This window comes from Cottoperca gobio, chromosome 3 (genome assembly GCF_900634415.1).
Source record: "Cottoperca gobio chromosome 3, fCotGob3.1, whole genome shotgun sequence".
Taxonomy (NCBI): domain Eukaryota; kingdom Metazoa; phylum Chordata; class Actinopteri; order Perciformes; family Bovichtidae; genus Cottoperca; species Cottoperca gobio.
Genome location: NC_041357.1, coordinates 19,737,679 through 19,759,950, shown reverse-complemented (window position 1 = coordinate 19,759,950; position 22,272 = coordinate 19,737,679). Strand labels below are relative to the sequence as shown.

At 38.7% G+C, this 22,272-nt stretch overlaps 2 protein-coding genes across 2 annotated transcripts; one reads left to right on the top strand and one right to left on the bottom strand.

Annotated features, from left to right (window-relative positions):
* Positions 1–636: 636 nt before the first annotated feature.
* LOC115003871 (polycystic kidney disease protein 1-like 2) lies at positions 637–20,840 on the bottom strand. Its single transcript, XM_029425819.1, has 42 exons — positions 20,434–20,840; positions 18,453–18,696; positions 17,627–17,788; positions 17,357–17,545; positions 16,605–16,715; positions 16,015–16,162; positions 15,669–15,898; positions 15,170–15,580; positions 14,821–14,948; positions 14,585–14,723; positions 13,695–13,893; positions 13,462–13,573; positions 13,244–13,385; positions 12,834–13,028; positions 12,101–12,243; positions 11,808–11,987; positions 11,555–11,692; positions 11,061–11,207; positions 10,854–10,978; positions 10,639–10,759; positions 10,009–10,137; positions 9,694–9,919; positions 9,347–9,537; positions 9,019–9,249; positions 8,446–8,547; positions 8,150–8,328; positions 7,912–8,058; positions 7,601–7,800; positions 7,254–7,480; positions 6,954–7,170; positions 5,848–6,320; positions 4,971–5,067; positions 4,748–4,888; positions 4,483–4,668; positions 3,401–3,731; positions 2,818–2,951; positions 2,596–2,723; positions 2,347–2,507; positions 1,538–1,748; positions 1,346–1,447; positions 1,133–1,264; positions 637–1,008 (listed from the first exon to the last, which is right to left on the bottom strand). Exons 1-42 carry the CDS (start codon positions 20,449–20,451, stop codon positions 838–840), a joined length of 7,398 nt encoding a protein of 2,465 aa, XP_029281679.1. The 5' UTR covers positions 20,452–20,840; the 3' UTR covers positions 637–837.
* bola3 (bolA family member 3) lies at positions 20,429–21,914 on the top strand. The gene is made up of 4 exons (XM_029428754.1): positions 20,429–20,612; positions 20,718–20,844; positions 21,005–21,093; positions 21,352–21,914. Exons 1-4 carry the CDS (start codon positions 20,544–20,546, stop codon positions 21,415–21,417), a joined length of 351 nt encoding a protein of 116 aa, XP_029284614.1. The 5' UTR covers positions 20,429–20,543; the 3' UTR covers positions 21,418–21,914.
* Positions 21,915–22,272: the final 358 nt, after the last annotated feature.

Genomic DNA, 22,272 nt, shown 5'->3' with positions numbered 1-22,272 from the left:
TTCATCAAAATCACAGAAAAACCAACAAGATCAACAACCATGGTTGGTAGATAGACCAAAACCCCCAGCTCATAAAATGTTATTGATAATTTGACATACTTTATAATAGTAAATCAGATTTACTTTACTGATAAAATGAAAACATAATTAACTACTCATGTCAATTTCATTGCACATTAAAGCCACAGGTGAATTACAGGAGCAACACACTGAAATGGTAAAAGGTCATTAAACAGCAGCTGCCAATAAATATCAAGTGCTTACTAATGTTTATGGTTCACAGATCTCCAGATCATATTACACATTACTATCTATTTTGACTACATACATACAGTAAAATGATATCTTGTTGAATCTGATAACATACAGAAGCAGTGGCATCACATGCCTGAACTGTAGTTTTTTATCACTTCTTTTATGCAGCCAGCTTGTCTTTGTTGTCTAAGGGTGTATAATATATGTCTTACTACTCATGGGAAGTGATAACAAACGCTTGGTCTTGTTTCATAATAAGCACTGTTATATATTAGTCAGATTTATTCAAATACAATGTTTCACTACATATCCATGAATGATTCATTTATGGAATAAATGTATATTGTACAAGATTTAGTTGCAGAAACACACGTTTATTTGCTTAACAAAATATACTGCAGCCTAAATACAGTTCCTCAGTGCGTAACATAAGGATCATCCTCAGTTCTAACTTTCTCTCAGTGTTTCAGTTTCTCCTACAAGAGTGACAGATCTGCAGCAGAGAAAGAGAAAGGCTAATCATTTATAGACTTGCAAGGGTTAATATAAAGCAACAAAAGCAAAGCATTCTGTGGGAAAATGTCAACCCTGACAAATATTCCCAGAAGAAATCGTTGAGAGTCCATCATTTGAAGCAGATGAAAGAACCGGCCTCTCAGAGAGGCAGTCACCACCTTGTTTCTTACATTTGAGTCCAAACAAACTGAAGAGTTTCATCAGCATCAGGTCCACAATCTCATCCTCTTCTGATGGCTGTAAGAACAATAAGGAACATGCATAACTCATGGAGTATCAAGTTATCTGAAACAGAAAGATCTAACTTCTTCTACAACATGTGTACAATATGACAGCTCTCGACTCGGCATGGGTGAGTTACCTTGTGATGGATCTGCTCTTGACTGAATGCCACCAGAATGACAGAGATGAAGAGGTTCAGCACCACGAAGGTCATGAACACAATGCAGGAGCCGATGAGGAAAGCTCCAAGCACTGGATTGTAATCCAGAACCTGGGGGATCAAGAAGAAGACATACACTGAAGAAGGATCAGCTTTCATAATATGCTGTGGTACGATTCGGCTCATACTGACCTCTTCATAGTTAAAAATGCCAAGCTGCAGGCTGACCATGGTCTGTGCAGCATCCAGCAGAGTCCGATAGGAGTATAGCTTCCACCCATACATCAGGTTAGACTGAAAAATATAAAGCTGTGTTAATAATATGTTCTATTTCACAAAGTACTGATACAATAGGAAGACATGCAATGTGGGAAACAGACTCACAGCGATGGAGTAGGCCAGGAACATGATGGTCATGACCACCAGGAAGCCTGAGATATCGGTCCAGGCTCGCTGCAGTGTGGCTGTGATCATGTGCAGCTTTGGGTTCAGTCTCAGCAGGTGCCACAGTTTGACTGTAGCCAGCAGCACCAGGAAGGCAATCAGATACCCCAGCACCGCATCAGCCTTGGCTGTCTCATGGAAACTGGCGTATCTGGAGACAGAGTGTGAGAGGACAGAGCCTTGTTTTGACAATCTATTAAAAAAGGTTTTGAATGGTTTGAGGAAATAATGGTTGAACTAGTAATGCTTTACTACTTTTTCAGGTTGAAATGTAATTCAAATAACAAATTCACTGTGTACATTTTCATTTCCAAAGGTAAAATTAGGTATTTGTCAGATTGTCAATATTATAAAACGTAAACAGCTTCTAATTTGATTTGAGTGAAACATTAAGCTTTCACTATCTACCACTTACACAGTACAAACTGTAAAAGCTGTTTGCAAACAACTCAGATATTTCTCTCAAATATATATTCTGTCAATCAAAAAGTTCAGGTTTTATGTCAATGAGTGTTATTAATTATCAGAGCAGAATAAAAACAACAAAAGCACAGTTATTGTGTACTGGTGAAATAAGCCTCTACTGTATTACAGAGAGGATGTGATGGTAACTACAAGATGGGTGTACAGTCAGAAAATATAAATGTATAATATACACAGTACATGAGCAAAACTTGTTGTTCATACCGATGTTGAGATAACACCCTTGTGTATATACTTATATGCGTTGTGCTATTCTTATTGCGTACTGGTCTTTGTTGTTCTGGTAGTACTCCATGTCCCGGTTTCCCAGTAAAGTCCTCTTGATGAAAACAGACAGGGCGCTCCAGCTGAGGATGATAATCGCCAGCTCAAGCAGGTTCCACTTACTCTTGACATAAATCCATCTCTGCTGCTTCATCAGCTTTCCCTGTCAGGAGGAGAGGAGTTTGTGAGAGTAAGTACTTATTATTACTAGTGATGGTAGTACATTTAAGGTATAATGACTGAATTCATACCTGGATAAACATATAATAGAAGATAAAGAGGAAGTAAATGGCTTCAGAGGCCATGACAAAGATGTGAAGGCCGCCTGTCGACTGGTAAAGACGCACACTCTGAAGCTCACTGCGGAACTGGAAAGCTCCTGGAGGAAACCCAAAGTGACAGACGACGTGAGACTTAAAACAGTTCAAGTTTATGTGCAGTTCCCACACAGTAGCTGGACATGGACTACTTACCTATGGCTGTGGTCTCCAGCATGAGTGTGACAATACAGAAGAGGTTGACGTTGGCATTGTACACGGTGAACTCAACAAAGACCGCTTGGGTGTACACATCAAACCAGGTGTTGTCATAAAGATACTGAAGGGATCTACAAAGAGAACAACATTAAATTATATAGTTAAATGGTATGATTTTGTTTTATGTTATTCTCTCCTGATGTCATGGAACAGCAGGTTCTGATGCAGAGGCCAACTGTGTGGCACAATGTTGTGCTGTATAACTGTCAATGCTACTCAAGACACATTTAGAGTCAAAAATCTAAAGACGTAGTATTAATTTATATAATTTACCATACAACTTTATATTTAGTTTCAGGATGAACTAACAATAAGTCATGCTGTCACCCGTCATCATCTGTAAGGCTGCAAATAACAATTATGTTTGTTATCCAATTATTGTATGAAGAAAAGCTGCTCCCCACACTTAAGGTGCTGTAACCTACAAATGTTTGACATTCATGTTCTGTCAATCAACTAATTGATTAGTACACTTAACATTTCACTTATCATCTGGCTCTTAAAATATTACAATGCCTACCTGCTGGAATTGTGTAAATCTGGCCCCAGATCCACCACAAACCCTCCTCCTCTGTAGAGCCTCACGCTGCCCCAGATGGGAAAGGCTCTCAGTTTACCCTGGGACTGGTACGTCCACAGGCTGTGAAGGTTCAGCGAGGTGTTATCACCCACAGAGCGGCTCCAGCCTGGACCGTAGGTGTCCATGTCCTCCAACTCCCACGAGTACGGAGCGTGACAGTCCCGTTCAGACTGTTGCATGGAGGGAGCCACGTGGCAGGAGTTTTGATGTACCCTAACCTGGCGAAGACGAGCGTTACCCACCAGCTTGGAGTTTCCATCTGTGATGAATCCTGTGAGAGATTATCAGATAGCAAGAATAAACACATTCAAAGCGAAGATCAGTCCAAACGTGTCCTTTTGCAGATAAAACATTATTTTATGTGTCACACTACAGGCCAAATTTAATAAATAAAGTTTTTGGTCATACTAATCCATATTTTTGAAGCACACAAGGCCTTTCTACACTGTTACAGGTTATGTTTGATACTTCATGATATAAACATACTGTTGACATCATGTAGTATATGTAGTAGAGTAGTAAGGAGCAAAAGCAGAAATGAGAGTTCAATTTCAGGCATTGCACATTGGTATAATATGTATTATTATTATTATTTCATAATAGACAACAAGAACCATAGGGGTGATATCAGTCAATTGTCATTTGTAGTTTTAATTGTGAACTACGCAGAAATCCTTTAACATAGGCCTATTCTCATCATCACAACTCTTAATACTTTATTTTCAGATCCAAATTGTAGGTTATAAATTACTCTGAGAAAATTAGGCTACACAAAAATATACAAATACAATAAGCTTTAAAATACAAGGACAAGAGTTACCAGGCAACCAAAGCCAAAAATGAGCGAAAAGCTGATATTAACTACGTATTTATTTACCATATATGACAGATTATTAATATGCTTGTGTTTTCCATTTTGTTATAAGTAAGCAAACCCACATATGTAAGCGTTAAAGGTGATTGATGCATTCATGCAAAGCAGTTGTGTGTTAATACAGTTGATAACGTCACGTCATACTGACCTGGGTGCTCTCCAAACAGGTTGCTCAGCAGAGTTGTGTTTGCCCAGTTGAACACATCCTGAATACTCATACTGTCTGAGATCCCTTTGCTGAAGCTCTGTCGAATGTGTTGGGTCAGAAAGTATGCGTTGGGGTCCCTCTGGCCGTACGCCACCAGGAGCAACATCCACATAAATCCCATGTAGGCTGCATTGCAAACATCTCAGATCAGCATCTAAAAACGTATTACATTGCTTCCTATGTTGTATCAAAGTGGTTCTCCTACCAACAATCTCCTTTATGAGGGAAAATACTTTCTGTTCTTTAATCATGTTGTTCCTTATCCTCTCGATGTCAGTGGGGGGTGGTGGCTGATAGAAACTGCATGTGCTGTCTCTTCTTGCTGCACGCACCGTATTGGGGTCATCTGAAAGAGGGATTTTGTAGCAATATGTTTTGTTTTTTCAAATCAATGCAACAAAAACGGAAAACTGAAAAAAAAACCATACCTGTGTTTCTCAGACTTTCATCGATCTGAGGATCTCCGTATTCCTCCTGGTCAATTTTCTTTAGAACAAGAGCAAAGAAAGCAGCAAAACCAAGAACCTGTGACGGAAAATGTTCAGACTTCAATACCAGTGGACCTCATAATGATCAATGTATTATAAATACAGTACTGAAGTCCTGGGAGGTACATATGTGGAGGATAATTTACATTATATTTAATAATAAAAACTAGAATTCATAAAAAGACTTGACAAATAAATCATCAATAAATAGATCAAACATTAAAAAAAAAAAGTTTTATATATAAAAAGTAATACTAGTTTATAAGTGATTAAAAATTAAATGTAATTATTTATTTATTTATCCTTTATCAGAAAGCTTATCCTGATTTGGTTGAATTTTTAGATTTTACTTTCAAAAATGTTTTTATTATTTTAAATTAATAAATTATTTATTTTATCTTAGATTACTAACATGCATTTTATTAGTTTCAATGTAAAATCTAATGGTATTAGAATTTGTTGATTTGATTTGTGTGAGTAAATAAATATTATTATTTAAATAAACACTGAAATTGTCATTGGCTACCAGCTGAACTCACTGATTGTATGCAAGGACTTAAAATGTTCCCATAGATAAATCACGTCTTTAGCAATATCACATTTCAAACAATGAATTAACTATTTAAACAGCTGGCATGTTTTTAGTCAGTACATCATAAATATATGTATCAGTATAGTCAGATTTAATAAAAACTAAAAAGCACTGGACATTGGTTGGAAACATCCCAACCTCACTTAATGAATTCCTATCTAAACATTTGCAATGCTATCAACACTATCTCTATATGTTCTTACAATAAGCTGTTTTATCGCTCACCTTCAGAGGCTGAGTAATAAAGACACTCTCAAAGAAAGAGACCATCATGGAGATAAGCCAACTTATCGAGCGGGCTTTCCCGTACGTCAGCCCATACATCATGGTGAAGTATCCTGACACACCGCTGGTTGCGATCACCAGTATCCAGCCAACAAACACAAACCACCACGGCAGCCCTCCTTGACAACACTTCTTGGTGGAGTCTTCGTTGACGCTCTCTTCTGGACTGGGGCTGCGGTCCAGCTGGTCTCCCTCCAGGCCGGACGATGGGAGGTGGTACTTCAGAAGACCCTTCATTCCCTGAACTTGCTGCATGGCTCGGTTGTAGCTGTCTGGGTTTGGAAAACGAGAAGGTCCCAACAAACCCAGCTCCTTCTCAACATGACGCAGCTGCTTGTACAGGTACCGGCTGTTGTTGCTCTTCTTCTGAACTTCTTCTGACGTTTTCTCAGGACTGCCACACACACTGTTTTCTGTTCACGCAAATATCTGTTTTAGCGTCAAATGCATTACGCCAACATTTCTCATTGTAAGTAATGTATTTTATGTAATAGAAAATAAACACATTTTTACATTTTACAAATTCAGAGCAATTGGATTTTCCATCAACACAATATTTTTCCTTCTGCAGGACTTTCTTTGTGGTTGTTACATAATTTAATTATCTTTCAGTATGCAAATGAGAGCACAGGAATGCCATGGTCTATCTAAAAACTAAGGTATGGCCGAATGTGGACCACTGATCTATCATGGGTATGGGACTATCAGGAGAGTTTATCAGTAGTGTCCTAAAGTTTTATCAAATTGTTTAATTGATATTTAACAAAATTATTATTGTTTTATATGTGTATCACAGATACAATGCCTCAATCCAGTCCTATGAGGAAAATACAGCAAAAGAAAAAGAAATCCTGGAGAGACAGAAAGAAGATAAAATGCTGTATATCTTTAGATATTAAAAGATTCTCAATTTGTATATCATTTACATATCCATATGTATTAAATGGCCAATATATTAATACGTTGACTGGTCCTCCAAATGGAACATGCACTAAAAATATGAAACACAAGATATCAGGAGCTTTGTAAAGGTTATGGTGGTATACCTTGTAGATTTACTGCACGTAAACTGAGAATCATAGAGCGATCACTCTTGGAGGCGTCAGTGTAGAAGTCTCCAGCCGCACGGTTCTGCTGTCTGATGATGTCCTCCACCAGAGACAGCAGGGTGTTGATGTCCACCTGCTGACCAGGCCGGAGCTCCAGGTGCGGCAGAGGACTCTTCATGGCCTTTGAGAGTGACTGAGCAATTCTCTTTATATCCTAATGGAGAAACCACATTAAGCACTGTAGAACAAATGAGTTATTATCACTTCCAAATCACTTATGGATATTTATTAACTCACCTTGATCACAGTGTCTGGTGTGATGTCCTTCAGCTCTTTCTGAGGGGAAGAAGTCTGTGTGGGAGACACTCGACCAGTCTTTCCTTGTTTAGATGTGTCCGTTTTGGCGCCCTTTTCTCGAGGACGAGTGTATCTGAAGATACTCACGATAAGGAGATTGATGGGAAACATGATGATTGAACTCTGAACGCCAATCATAACCTGTTGCCAGGTGAACTCGATGTGACCTGCAAAGTAAAGTGTTGCTTTAAGTCAAGTTTAAATGAATGTGTCTAAAGGTAATTGAAAGTCATTAAGTAGTTTGAAGAGTCTTGAAAGCTTTGAAAGCTTTATGTCTTGTTACCTACCTAGGTCCATGGTCTGCTCAGAGGGGTCTGTGGGGATACCCCAAAACATGATACTGGTTAGCATGGTGCACAGCAGCAGGGAAAAACAGCAGGACACTCGCTGCACACGTGTGAAAGTGCTGCAGAGAGGCCGACTAATGACAGAGAACCATATGTGGCCATCCCGGAAATCCTTGGCTGTCTTCATGAAAAACAGGTTACTAGAAAGAAATGTTGTAAAAAGAAATTCGGTTTCAGGAGAAATAATAAATCACAGAATTATGTCAGAATCCCTGGTAATGTGTTTTTACCAGATCCATGGCCGATCTTACCTAAACCTCTTCAAATCCATCTCTGTGGCTACTGGGAAGACCTTGTCAAGAGAGCATTCTCCCACATCTACAGCCAGCCAGGAGTTACACAGGAAGTGCCATCTCTGAGCACTCTCCAGATCCTGCACCATTACTTTGTTGACATACCTGCATGTAACATAGATAATTATCTTGTGTGCTTAAACTCAAGCGTAACCTCATGATTTAATCACCACCATGTTTTGCCCTCTACCCGTACCATGCAGGATGGGCTCCTGAGTTGTCATGCCACAGCCTGATGCTCTGCAGATCTCCAAGGGAAAAGTGTGTTGTCAGCAGGAACATGTCCGCCCCACCCCTCTCAAACACTGGCTTCTCATGGTCCGTCAGGTGGTGAGGCTCACTTTCTCCCTCTGTGCCCAGCAGGGTTATCGTCACCTAAAACAAAACAAAAAAGGTCAATCTAGATGGATAGAGTTGTCAGCATCATAAATGTTGTGCAACTGAAGCAGCAGACAGGTTTTGTTTCTCTACACTTCAACAAGTATTACTGACCTGAGAGGAGGTGGATGCACCATGCCGATGCCCTGTGCTGATGTTCAGCATATAATGATACTCAGCCAAGGGGTCATTATCCTCGAGCACTGTTATCTTGACCTATCAGTGCATGTGAAGGGACATTTTTAATTAGTAAATTCAATGACATAAAGTGAATGTTAAATAACAAAATATCAAATATAAGATAAATGAAGCAATGAAAGACATTAAAATCATAGACTGCTTGAATATTCTAGTATTTTAATATGAGTGCATTTTGTAGTAGGTCAGAGCAGTACTAGTACTTTGCATGAGTATTTACTGAGAAAGTATTGCATTATATATTTTTTTAATGTAACTGATGATTATCACTTTGGAGAACACGTTTTATTGCACAAATGAGCTCATACAATAAATCCATTGTTAGAGCATAAACAGGGAAGCTGCAGTTTACATAGTATGGTGACGTCTCTGTATTCTGTTTTATTTTATATTATAAGTGTGGGCATCAAAGTCTGAATTAGACTTCCAAATTGTTCTAGCATTTCACATCAACAATATAAAGTGGTGAAAGTCTTTATTGAAAAGTACCTTGGCTGAGTCCTGGATGTCTTTCCTGCGTGCCCACACAACCACCAGGAGATAAGCAGCAAAGATGGCCCCCACAAAACACACCACCACAGGATTGTCGGTGAATGTAGCAAAAAGCTCAGCGGTGCGTGACACATCCACCAAGTTGGGCATGACAAAGAAAGAGCTGCCAAATAAAGTTAGGTGGTTACAGAGGCACTGGGTGACCAGAGGCGTGGTGAGCGGACCGACCTGAAGAGAAAAAAGAAAACCAGCCGGTCAAACTTCGCAGCTCATTTTTCAAGGAAGTATTGATGCAAACACTGTGGATGTTTCTTTTTGTACTCACCCTGCAGCCATCTTCACTCCAAGAAGACTCAGTTTCATTCCAGTATTTGCACTGGGCAGCGATGGAAATGACAGTGACAGTAGCATTGATGGATTTGACGCCCGGCTCAACAATGGGCTTCATGACAAGGTAGTGCTCTCCAACTTCTCCTCTTCTGTCCTTGGGAGTCAGCACCCAAGTGTATCTTTCCTCTATGTTCATATACAAAAACACACACATGGAGGTTTACATGTACGTATCTAGCAAATTCTGTCATCGTGATCAATGAATATAGTTTAAATGTGAATTTCAACCATATTATGTTCTCTATAAAAAGTAGTTTATAAAACGGGTAGTTTCAATTTGACCTTCTTTGGCATTCTCCAGAGGGATCTGAGTCTTGGCTACATAATTCTCATCATTTGGATAATCTTTATATCCCAGGAATAGCACAAAGGAGATGATTTCAGACGGGTCCATTTTCAGCACGAGCGTTACATCCGGCGAGGGAACATCAATTATTAATGTGCTGTAATTGGCCAGGTCCAGGACTGTGCTGTTCTCCTGCCCAACGTCAAGCCTGGGTAGGAGAATCTGAAAACTCAGAAAACACATTAGTCTTAACAAGCTAATAATGTTATCCAAAGTAAAGTAACTAAAAGTGTCTCTAAAACCAATATTACTTCTATCTCGTCGGGTAAATTCTCTACAGGAATGACAGTGCCGTTCACTCTGGTGAGAGAGACTGATCCAACAGTTCCTGAGATGTTTTGCTCCTTCCAAGAATATGGGTCCTTCTCAAAACTCATCATCTAGAAGGAGGTGGAGATATGGTGATATATATATATATATATATACATACATACATACAGTACATATACAGGTGTGTGTATATATATAAATACAAGCAAACTGTGACTCAGATTACTTTAAAGAAATCCGACCAGATCTGATATGTCCTTTATCTGCACTTTTCTTTACAGACAATATTGCTCAGTCTTTTTCTGTTGGGTTCATAGTTGTATGTGTCGGTGATATTAGATATTAATAACTTTTTGAGATACAATTCTTCTCTTCACCAAATTCTATTCAGCTTTTCCAAAATGACATGTATTGAACCAAAACAGTGCAAACATTAAAACAGATGTGTAACTTATCCAATAAAGAATTTGACGAAATCTTAACTAGTTTTTTAATAAGGGAAAAATCCCCGTATACGCATCAACGTAGACTTCTACAACTGTAACACACTTGAGAAGGGCCATAGACATCTGTATGTATCAACATCTTCACTGGACACTACACACACTTACTCTGACATCCACTGGCTCCTCTGGAGAGATAATATGAGCAGGCAGTGTGGGGAAGGAAAATCTGGAGGAGCTGTTCTTCTGGACATTTATATTCTGCATGTGCATATTTTTTGGAGACACTCTGCAGGAAGCACAATCAGAAATATTGTAGTCATTTCAGAAAACCCTAGTTTATTCTTAAGTACATGCTCTTGCCAGCGTCAGCCATCTCTTACCTGTTGACATACACACTGATCTGACCAGAATCAATGATGGTAGGGTCTTCATTCAGCTTTCTATTATTCAGCAAAGCACTTTGAACATTGCTTATCCCAGTAAGAAGAAAATCTGAGACTTTTTTCTGAAGAGAAAAACATATTTCGTGTTGTTTGGTATCTGGAAAAACAGATATTTAGCAATATCAGGGATAGCTTTTTTCTTACATTTGACGAAACATTCAAAATATTACTGGCTGCTTCAACTATTGGTGTAGCCGCTTGTACAACTTCTCCGTCATCTTCGCTGTCCTGATTGACACTGATGGTGTTGAGGGAGGAGCTGAGGCCTACCAACAATGAACTCGCTTCTTCCTGGAGAGGACGTACAGCAACAGAAAAGATTACAAATGATCTGTGTTCAACTTTCAAAAGAGCTTATGAACATGTATCATACTAAGAGCAACACATTTTATGAATGACCTGATTTTCTAAACATTTCAATACTTCTAAGTTCAGCTGGGAAAAGGAAGTTAAAAGTTAAAATGCTTTAAAATAGCTGAATAGTTGAGGTGCACCACAAACACTTTCTTTCCTTCTTCGTTTGTTGTTGTGTGACATTAACTCAGACTTAAGCCTCTACTTGCAATGGCTTAAAGCAAAGAGCTGTCCGTATTGCATCTTTGGAAGTTTCCTGAAAATACTGATCTACTGTACTGTACTTGAGCAGCGGGACTGAGCTCGTCTGGCCGCTGGGTGAGTCCGGCCACAGCTCTGGCCGTCACTTGCACTTCCTGAGTGGTGTTGCTGGGTGAGTCCAGCAGAACTGTGGTCATTTTGGTCAGCATTTGCTTTCTGAGCTGAAAGAGGAAGAAGTGCTGATTAACATCACGTGCCGTCCACTCGCCCACAATACTAGTTGTAAACATCACAAATATCACATTAATATAGCACTACAGTTTCAACATCTGTCACCTTCGTCCTTGCATCCCTCTGATCTTCGTTGTCCTCTGTATTCAGCATATGAGAAACTGAAGTAAATATTTGTCCGAGTGCCTCACCAGAGAGAAGACCCTGCTGCTCTAACTGACTCACAGTATCCTCCACTGCAGATTGGAGAGCCTCCACAGACGTACTGGAGCTGCTTTTGCGTACCTTGAGGAACATAAACAGCCTTAATGATGTGTACTGTGAAAACAAATCTCCCTCTAGGACAAAAATCAAAATCTTCTTTTTCTAAGATGCATGATTACTGGTAGATGACAAACCTGAGTAGACACAGTTGCGGAGACTTTCTCATATTCATTTTTCACAGTCACAACAACAGACAAACTGTAATTGTTGTTCCTATCTCCGAGAGGCAGGAAGACAGATTTCACCTCATTTGCATTACTGCACCGCAGATGTTTACCTTAAAGACAAAAGAGACAATTCAGTAAAACTATGGTAATGAATTCTCAATGATTTATCTGCATACAGGTTGCTAAATGGCCAAAGCATTGACATTAATCACAGGGACAAAGTTTTAGAGCAAAGTGCATTATTTCAAAATCACTTTGTTTTTCATGTTCAACAATTTAAAAGAAAAGCTTGAAGATCTCCTCCTTTTATGACATACAAAGTACTCTGCTTTGAATATTGTTTATGTGATTGATATGGTTTGACACCAAACAAGCTCAATTACCTTATTAAAGAAATCCTAGAATTACATCTACTCCCTCTCCCTAAAATCCAGAATACATGAATATACAAATCTTGTTGATAATCAACCAAATTCTAAACTTTTCTTTCGCTGGGATACTTTTGTAACATGCATAAAATAACTAATTGACACTAATTGAAACAAACCTTGATCTGCCTTTTCCTCACTTCTGCACTTCCTCATAGATTCATGTTAATCCTGCTTCCTACACTTTCTTCTGGAAAGTTGACCTCATATCAGAGCTTTTTCTATTAGTTTAAAAGTCAATTAAATCAAGAAGTAACAGTACACATTCTCACCTGTGTCTGTTTTGAAGCAATATAAACAGCCTGACGAGCAGAATGAGCTTGCTTTGCAGGTGATGTCAAAAGCATCAAGAACTGTTCCTGACTGTGGAGAGATGCTACACGAGGGAGCATCAGTTGCAGCTGGTTCAGCTGACTCTGGATCTGGAATTGTGAATGTGTACTTGGCAAAACCTGTCTTATTCGTGCCTGAAAAAAAAAGCAAAACATACATTGGTAAATCAATTTATCAGCATCTTTCAAAGCCAGATGTTCAAAAAACTTTATTTCAGTTTAAGCAAAAAAAGAAGTAAAAATGTAGTTTTGAAAAAAGCACTGGGTTTCAAAATGAGTCATTCATTTATATTTAAAAAATCTGCTTTGCTGAAAAGAACATTATGACTGACTATGGGATGAAAACGTACCATAAGCAATCACACTGATGTTGTGCAAAGTCTCCCTTGAAACTTTGAGATGTTGGCTATGAACAACATATTCAGTGGTGCCTTCCTGTCTCTCAATAGGGGGCCTTCTTCCTGCTTTGGAGTAACATGTTTCGAGGTCATCCTGGGAAAAGATCATCAGTTAATAATTGACACATTAATCTCTTACACCACAGTTTAAAGTGCTGTTCCAGACTTACTGTCAAAGGTTTGGGATCCTCAATATACCAAACTACATCTGGGCAGGTTGTCACACAGCTCAGTCTGAGGTTTACATCGTCATTGACATTTAACGAAGCACAATCATCACAGCTGCAAGAAATACAAGTAAACACATAGCTGTCATTTTCAGTATTTTTGAAACCCGCCAACAACCTGCAGGATATTTATTTTGAGGATATTTGAGCATTTATTGTAAATGTTCCCCTTTTACCTGATGGTGACGTCTGTAAATTCTTTTGGAGCCACAGTGATGCACTTTGAAGCTGAAGCAAAATCAACCCATTTCCTAAACCAGGTTGTCCTCCTCACAGTTACATTGTAGTTGAAAAAATCAAAGGGATCTGGAAGGCAATCTTTTTCAATAACATGAGTTTCATCCTTTGTTTCGTTTCTGCATTTGCAGTTTCCTTCTGTAAGGAAAGAAGCAAAAGCAGAGCTTTAAAATAGCAAGAGATCACAGTGACATATATCATGAAGCACACAGTATCATAACAGCATATTTAAAGGGATGGACAAAATAACAAGAACATGCAACCCAGTAGAACATCCCCACTAACTACAACCTCAGAAACTGCCATACACTTGACCATACAACACATGTTTGATACAGTGAGTGAGTTCTCATAAGCAGTTTTTGGATATATCATATTCTGGCTTCAGAAACCTGATAATTAAGGATTTAATGATTTATAATGAAATGAAAAGTCTGACACCAGTAATGCTGAATGAAAGTAAAGGTTGGACACGGGTAAGGATTGGCAAGTTGTATTGGCGCTCTCATTACCCATTACTGGTGATCAGATGGGGAAACCAAAGTATTGTCAAAGATGATACCTGGATACTGTTAGGGTCATGTATACAGAGAGCTCACTAACCATGTTTGTCATGTTAAATGTGAAATTCACATCCTGATAATTAGACTAAAACAGTGTGCAAGAAAATGTTCTCACTATCACAAACACAGATTATTTAAAGCTTCTTAAAATGTTCTTGTTTTGGCTTGTGTTGTTTTTCTAATTGTGTTCACCCCCTGTAATCACTTTAATTATGGTTTCAACTGTCTTTTAAAAAGAGCAGTGGCCAATTAATTGTCATACTTACTACATGTCCATTCAAATGTGAGTCCTTGGCTGGGCAGTGATTCAGTTCCAGTCACGTTCAGTGTGACCATCTGAGTGTAGTCAACCAAAGTGTCCGGAATAGCCGTTATTTTAAAGTCGTCTATACTCACACTACCTGTCTGTAGATGAAAAAAAGTCATTGTTCTATAACAGAAACAAGCAAACATATGAACATATGCACAGATCATTATGGTTTGACGCTAATCTTCAACATACTGTGTTTTCATGTTTATCTGGTGAAAGGTCCGTGTAATTCTGGCAAGCCTGAAGTATGTTCTCTAAGTCCACGTCCACATCAGACGTAGAGAAGGCATTCACGGCTTCTACATTCACCTTCAACAGTCCTTTACCAAAAGAGTTTGTATTTAAGAGCACTGAGCACATGTATTATACACTACTGATTGTTTTCATTTAACCCTCATCCTACCATGTTTAACATACAAGGACTACCAACTGGGATCCAAGATACAAAACGTATAGCTCTGGGTCTCAGGGTCTGCGGGGAGCCCCAGTGGTTAGGATGAGGGTTAATTACAGTACGGCTTCAGCTGTAAATTGTGCCTACCTTCAAGTGGGTTGGAGAATGTATACGCTTGTAGGCTGCCATTGAGCATGTCTCTGGTCTCGGAGATTGCGTCCCTGGCTCCTGTCAGAGTGAAGAGCAGCTCCACGGGGGCTCCTCGCTTCAATGAAACACCAACGATGAGATCAGTAGAGTCTGGACACACGTCGTCCTCTGCTATCACCGAGGCCCGCAGGCCTTCGACGGGCTCCAGCAGACACAGCTCCAGATCAGTGGACACTGCGTGGGCTGTGACCATGTTAAAGGCAGTTACAGTCAGGTTGTGACAGCCAAGTCCAAGCTTCTCCACCACACCTGCACTCAGTGTAATGTTGTGAGGTGTGATCCCTCTCTCCTCTGACGAGTTTGCGACCGAATGGCCTTCATGTAGAATTGTGTAGGAAACATTTGTACCTATTTACAGGAGAGAAACAAGGGAATCAAATGATTCTGTATTTTGGTGGTTTGTGGAAGTATTTATCCCCTACAATGTCAGACTCACCTGCCTCAACCATAACCTGGATCTGAACAGGCCTACCGTGAAGAGCATCGCATTTAGTGCCATTTGTTGGCATATTCCTGCTATAGCACTTAATGACACCAAACTCTCCAACAGGCTCCTGAATGGTTATGGTTTTCTGAGCTGTAACACGCCAATCTTTGGTAGTACACTCCACTCCAACCATGAAAACACCGGGACGCCTGAATTTGTGCATCACAGTGCTCTCCATCCTGTTAGACAGGTAAACTTAAAGTTTGAATACAGCTTAATACAGTTATAAAGTTGAATAAATGAATACGTATATATATTTATTTATCTATCTGGAAGAATGCAAAGTTTTGCTCACTCTTCTGGGCTGTATGGATCAATAATATGTCCATCTCCAGCATTCAGCGTGCATGTGAGGTTTCCCTGAAAAGGATGAAGGAGCCACTTCACAGTGATGGTGACGTTATCAAAGACGGCCGCCAGCTTGCTCATCAACAACTGAAGCCCTGAGACAAAATCACACTGTTAAATGATATCAAGAAAACATTGCTTCAGAGAGGTTTGTACTCATATAATGACCATCTCATCTCTAACATAATGCATCCTGGAGTGAACACCTGGTGTTACCATATAACAGTGCAGTTCATCTAAGTTCCCTCTGCAGTAAGGCAATCATTCAATCATCAGTCAAGGATAAGAAATGTGGTTCAGCCACAAAAAGAGGAACACAAGACATACAGTACAGCGTCTGATGTTGACAACATCAGCCACAATTTTGGCTAACCCCAAACTAGCTGTGAACTACACATACCCTGTATAGATGTAAGACAATATAACAATACATTACATGTATTGGTAGTTAATATGGCTAAAGTTATATTATCCAATCTGCTCCATCTAATAATGATCTTGAGTATTATTTTGGAGTGATAAAGTATAAAATCTGACCATGTTTGCAGCTGTACTCTACAGAAAGGTAACTTCCCAGCACAGGACATGGTTCACCAAAAGAGCTCAAGTCCACTGGAGCCTGGCAAGCCTGCAGTCCATGGCAATGGGCTGTAATAACACAAGCATTGAGTTAATGACAATATGTTGCAGATAATCTTGATTATTTTCAAAAGTATTGCTTTAGTAGGTTTAAAAAGCATAACACAGTTCAGTTTTCATCCTATTAAATTTAAATAATCTTGTTGATGCTTCTATAACCTTCTAATGAGAGGGTCTAAAAGCTTTTTTTTAAAGAGGTGTTTTAACAATAAGGAGGAAAAAATAACTATTTGCTTAGTAATTGTCCAGCATAACTAACCCCAGAGTGATATGTATATTATTTACCCCAAAGCCCATATATGCAGCTGTATTCAGTAGTCTTTGTGTCTGAATTCAAACAGCAATGATGGTTTGTGTGTTTGACACAAAGCATGAAACACAAACGGATTTTGTGGTGATTTTAGTTTCTGGCTGTTTTGTTAAGGTGGCTTTAACTAAGCCAAATATGTTCCCATCGCTTCTACTGTAAATACAAAGTTCCATTATTAATGCCAAAGTTATGTAAATATTTGTCATGTAAATATGGAGTAACCTGATATATGTGTGTCTATCATAGCTGCTATTAAGTGTGCAGAACATTAAAAAAGGCCAGCTCGCTACGTTTGATATATTATGTTAAGAAAGAAATGATTTCATGTAATTCATAATACCTGTTAGAGAATCCATCACATCTATCCAGCTGCACTCCTCCTGGGTGGATGTGGGTGAGGCTGTTAGTTTGGATCGGCAGTAGTGAATTGTTTTTCGACCATAGAAACTGTCATCTATGTCTATAACTTGACCAGAACCACATTGCAATGTTGCATTTTGGCCATCACATGCAATAGATCTCCCAAAATCTGAGGGGGAAAAAAATGTATTTGCAAACTTAGCACAAGTTTAAAGTTGAATTATTTGATCATTTATTTAGAAGCGCATACCAAACTGGCAAATGAAGTTGAGTTCCTGGCTGCAGTTGCCTGCCGCTTCCCACTGAAAGCCTGAACGTCTCAGGATGTGTCCACAGGCTGCTTGTGCATCTGGTGCACTGGGGACCCAGTTACTGTAGCTGACATCTGAGCCATCCAGCCACGCAAGGGAACCTGGGAAAAGACAAAAAAGAAAAATACCACTTTCATTTGATTAAACTTCTATTTTGAATTCTGCTATTCAAGCAAAAATTATGCAGAATATGTTATTGCCGCAGTTGTTAAGACACTGTAGTTTCCCTTATGTTTTCATTCTGTTAGGTTAATTGTTACGATGCAATTTAGGAATCATAAAACAACTAAGCAATAGATTGAGCTGGTGACAGGGTGAATGAATGATGAAGACAATAGACATTTGTAAATCAGACCACTTGACAGCAAGTCTATTGAAAAGTTACAATGATTAAGGAATATCTCTCAGTACACCTGCTGCTGGTGGGAGATATCAGAATGTCCCAGTCTCCTAACAAAGGTCAGTAAACAAACATGTTACAAATCTATACAATGGACATGCAAGCTGCCCAATGAGATAGCAGCTGAGGTGATAATCATTCATTTCTGACATCATTCAATACAATCATTGATCACAGACATATCAAATGTGTTGTTCATATGCAGCAAAGTACTCAACAATGATAATTAGAGAAATAGTAGGTTTCAGAGAAATTAACAGGCTTTTATGAATAATCTTTAGCACTCAAATAAACTCAATAAAAACCTATATATAGCCTTTAAAAGTCATGCAGTGTCTACTGCTGTCCCCCCGCCCGCCTCTCACCCTCTGTGTCGAGCGTGAGGTTTGGAGCTGCAGGTGCCAGCCCGACCCACCAGTCCTTCTCCGGGTCCAGGTGCTTCTGGAGGAACTGCTGTGTTTCATCATTCAGGATGAAGGATAGGTGTCCTCCGCTTTGCTCACACCACCCCTGGGCACTGAGGAAGGATTGCTGCAGACCCACAAACTCGTAGCAAGAGCCATCAAAACTCTCCTGGGATTCTGGGCAGGATAGATCTTCTGTATCCTCCTGAGCATAACAAGTGAGGAAGAGAACCATCAAAGTCAGTGTGGGGAAAGTGGTGCTTTCCATCGCTGCACCTGTACTCTGTTCAGACTCTCTGGTAACATCATGTCTTTAAAGGGTACTGACGTCAGCAATTCTGACACCAGTCAGCACTTGTGGATGATTTCTGACATTAGGATTGCTTCCTTAGTGGCTGTCTAGCTTTGTGTTGCACCCATAATTCATGTGCACAAACAAAGCTCAGGCCTGAAGTGAAAAGGGACCGAAGCCCACTGTCAACAGTCACTGATTACTCCTTTGCCTCCATTAATGTCAGGCTCCACAACCTGCAGAGGGAGATAAGCTTCTCATTCAGACCTGTTCCTACCATGAAAATGTCATCTGAAGTTTAAAAGGAGCCAGAAGCTTCCATTTGTTGTTGTTCAGACTGATATGTAAGGTTGAACTAACATTAAACATTAAAAGGTATTAGATTTTTCTAAATGGGGTTAACTCCTAAAAACATATAAAATAATGTGTTAAAATGCCATTACTATGACACATTCCCCTGTATAGAAAGATCAATATATCGTTTACATGGCAGACAGAAAAAGGCCAGTTGTGCAGGGCTCTGGTACAGGCCTTTTCACAGAAGACATTTTCTATCATGAAATAGCAGGAAAAGCACAGGTAAAGATAATGAAATTATGATTGCTGACTTTCATTTAGTTGCTTCAGTTTCAGGATCCTGGTATTGTAAATGCTGTACATCTTTAAAAAAGAAATTTCACCTGGGTTTTATCTGCTATAACAAGTTACAATTTCTGCAATGAAGAAGATCTATTAGCTGTGTATACTTTGCAGCGAACAGGCAATGTTTTCTGTATTTTGTCTACTCTTCTGTCCCTGACGAACAGCCAGTCTTTGCTCAAACGTTGTACATTCTTCATATAACAAAGAGGACATTTAAATTTGCAAGTTCTTTGGGAAATATAATTCACAGAAACAGTTATTAGACTTAGCACCTTTGTCTCCCATATGTTTATGTCACAGATTGTGTCACTTCAGATTCCATAAATTATTTTATTTAAATTATGAATGAATATGTACAGTTTACCTTAATGTTTCATATATGACATGTAAAGTATCACATTTCAATTTTTAAGCAAACATTATTTTTATGGGTCAAAATGATATACTGTATATGAAACAACATTATGTTATCAGAAATAATTGACATTTTATCTGACAAAAATAATCCCTTAATCAATCCCTAATTATTTTTAATTCTTAGTGGTTATTATATCCATATATCATTTATTTGTTATTTATTGTGTATATGCTATTTTCATTTGATTTTCTTTTTCCCTTTATTGAACAACACATTTAAAAACAACGAGGCAGGTTGAACATAGTATTAAAATCATTATGTGACAGAGAGTAGTTAAAACAATATGATAGGCTATAATATCTCAAATAAAACAATAACACATAAAAAAAACATGTAAAGTGCATAAATTGTAAATAATTACAATAAATAATATAATATATAAATGTTCTTCAATTTAAATTAAAGGTTAGTACATTTGAACTCTTTAAATGTGTACAATTTTACATCTTTTTACATTTCTTTTGCAGATTATACATTTATACATTTCAGGGATTTACAATATAGACGAAATTCATTACAAAAAAAGTAAAAATAAGATGTGTGGGTTTTCATAAAGCTTTTCATTGTGAGTATTATGCGAAGCGACTCACCCGGATGTGTGACGTCATATAACTGAGACGATGCTCTCTCTGAGGACATGACTTTTTGAAGTGTCGATTTTATAAACGTCTTGTGATTAAACTGACGCCATATTTTCACAATGTTAGCTTGTAAACGGAGCTTGACCGGAACTATGCTCTCTGCTCTCCGGGGTCTTCGCAGTAATCAAGTAAACACTCTTCTAAGCTGTTCAGAGAGACGATCTGTTATGCTAACAGCAGTTAGCTAAACTTGACGTAACTCATCGCTCATCCTCGTGTCTTTGCCTCCTTAGGTTGTTGTGTCTGGCCGTGTGCAGCAGAGATGTCTGTCCACACACACAGACGGAGAGGCCCGCATCAGAAACGTACTGAAGGAGAAGTTTCCGTTAGCTGCATCGCTCAAAGTTGTGGATATATCGGGTAAGGACAAATCTGTCAGGTGACTGGCTGCATGTTTCTGGCTGCACCATATTCCAGATGTTCAAGTCAAGTGTATTGGTATTGTATATTTCATACGAGTAACAACATACTGCACACTTGCGAAATGACAGTGTTGTTTGATCCTGTGCTGTTTTTTTAGGTGGTTGCGGGGCCATGTATGAGATCCATATAGAGTCGAGTGAGTTCAAAGGAAAAAGGACCATCCAACAACACCAATTAGTCAATCAGGTAAATAACAACCATAACAATCAGCCCTGTTTATTACCTGTAGCAGTATAAACTAAAAACTAGTCCAAAGCTATGTGTGACATATTGTATAGTCAGATTTTCTTTTTGTGTCTTTTGTCTATGGTCCTTACCTGCCAACCTTGCTTGGGAGGTTTTTAAGATTATCCCCTTAACTTTGGTGGAAATTGTACACTTGTAGATTGTTTATACTTGTACTAGTTGAATGTTATTCATTAACTGTTGTTTTGTCCTCTACAGGCACTCAAGGAAGAGATTCAAGGAATGCATGGACTGCGAATATTCACTGATATTCCAAAAGATTAGAGAAAGCCCTTCACTGTTGACCCACACCTTTTTCCTTCGATTACCTTATCTATTACGAATGTACAGTTTTAAAGAGGATATTTTGTATTTACTCAATTCCATGATAATTGTTAATGTGTCAGTGGCAGAAAAGAAGAGGCACATTAACAATGTGAAATGTGTATAAATGTAAGATTACACTAAATTATCTTTTTCTTTTAAGCTAGTGAGATATCTTCTACTTTGAGATAGTATATAAAACTGGTGAATGCTACAATACGCACAAAATGACTTGGTAGGATGCCAAGTCATGTAGGTTTTTGCCCATTGACAGGTCTTCTCAGGGTTGATAGTAATGATAAGCATTTGAGGAAGTAATAAAGACAACCGTCCCGAACATTGGAGATTACTACAGACCCTTGTTTGCGGAGCATATTTTACATTTATTATTGCAATGTAACATACACTGTGATCACAATTTATGTGTTACTGTCCAATAAAAGTTGACTAAGTTTAAATTGATTACTAATCATTGGATTGTTCACGGACCTTGTATTCACAAAACCTATGCATTGATAATGCAAGTTACAATTACAAGCAGCAGCTTTCCTCTATTTACTTATTAGTTTGTTGAGTTTGCAAAGGAAACGGACACCGTAATAATATAATCAGTAACCACATCTAGTTGAATGAATCGAGTTATGTAAGAGCCAGGAGATGATTGGTCTCACTTGTATTGGTTATTCACCTAACACTTGCAAACTAACAGCCTCAACGAGGTATTTTGCACACCTCTTAAAGCAATAAACAAAAAGTTGTGATATTTAAGTTTAAAGAATCTTTAAGTAACTTTCTGCTTAACCAATATATCGGCCA

Excerpts from the sequence above, each read along its gene's own strand:
- LOC115003871 (XM_029425819.1), bottom strand. Across the intron at positions 14,949-15,169 it reads ATTCTCCAACCCACTTGAAG|GACTGTTGAAGGTGAATGTA; the intron begins GTAGGCACAATT and ends CTTTTGGTAAAG. Across the intron at positions 11,693-11,807 it reads AGAGGGATGCAAGGACGAAG|CTCAGAAAGCAAATGCTGAC; the intron begins GTGACAGATGTT and ends TTCCTCTTTCAG.
- bola3 (XM_029428754.1), top strand. The coding sequence starts at position 20,544 with ATGTTAGCTTGTAAACGGAGCTTGACCGGAACTATGCTCTCTGCTCTC. Across the intron at positions 20,613-20,717 it reads GGGGTCTTCGCAGTAATCAA|GTTGTTGTGTCTGGCCGTGT; the intron begins GTAAACACTCTT and ends TTGCCTCCTTAG. Across the intron at positions 20,845-21,004 it reads CAAAGTTGTGGATATATCGG|GTGGTTGCGGGGCCATGTAT; the intron begins GTAAGGACAAAT and ends CTGTTTTTTTAG.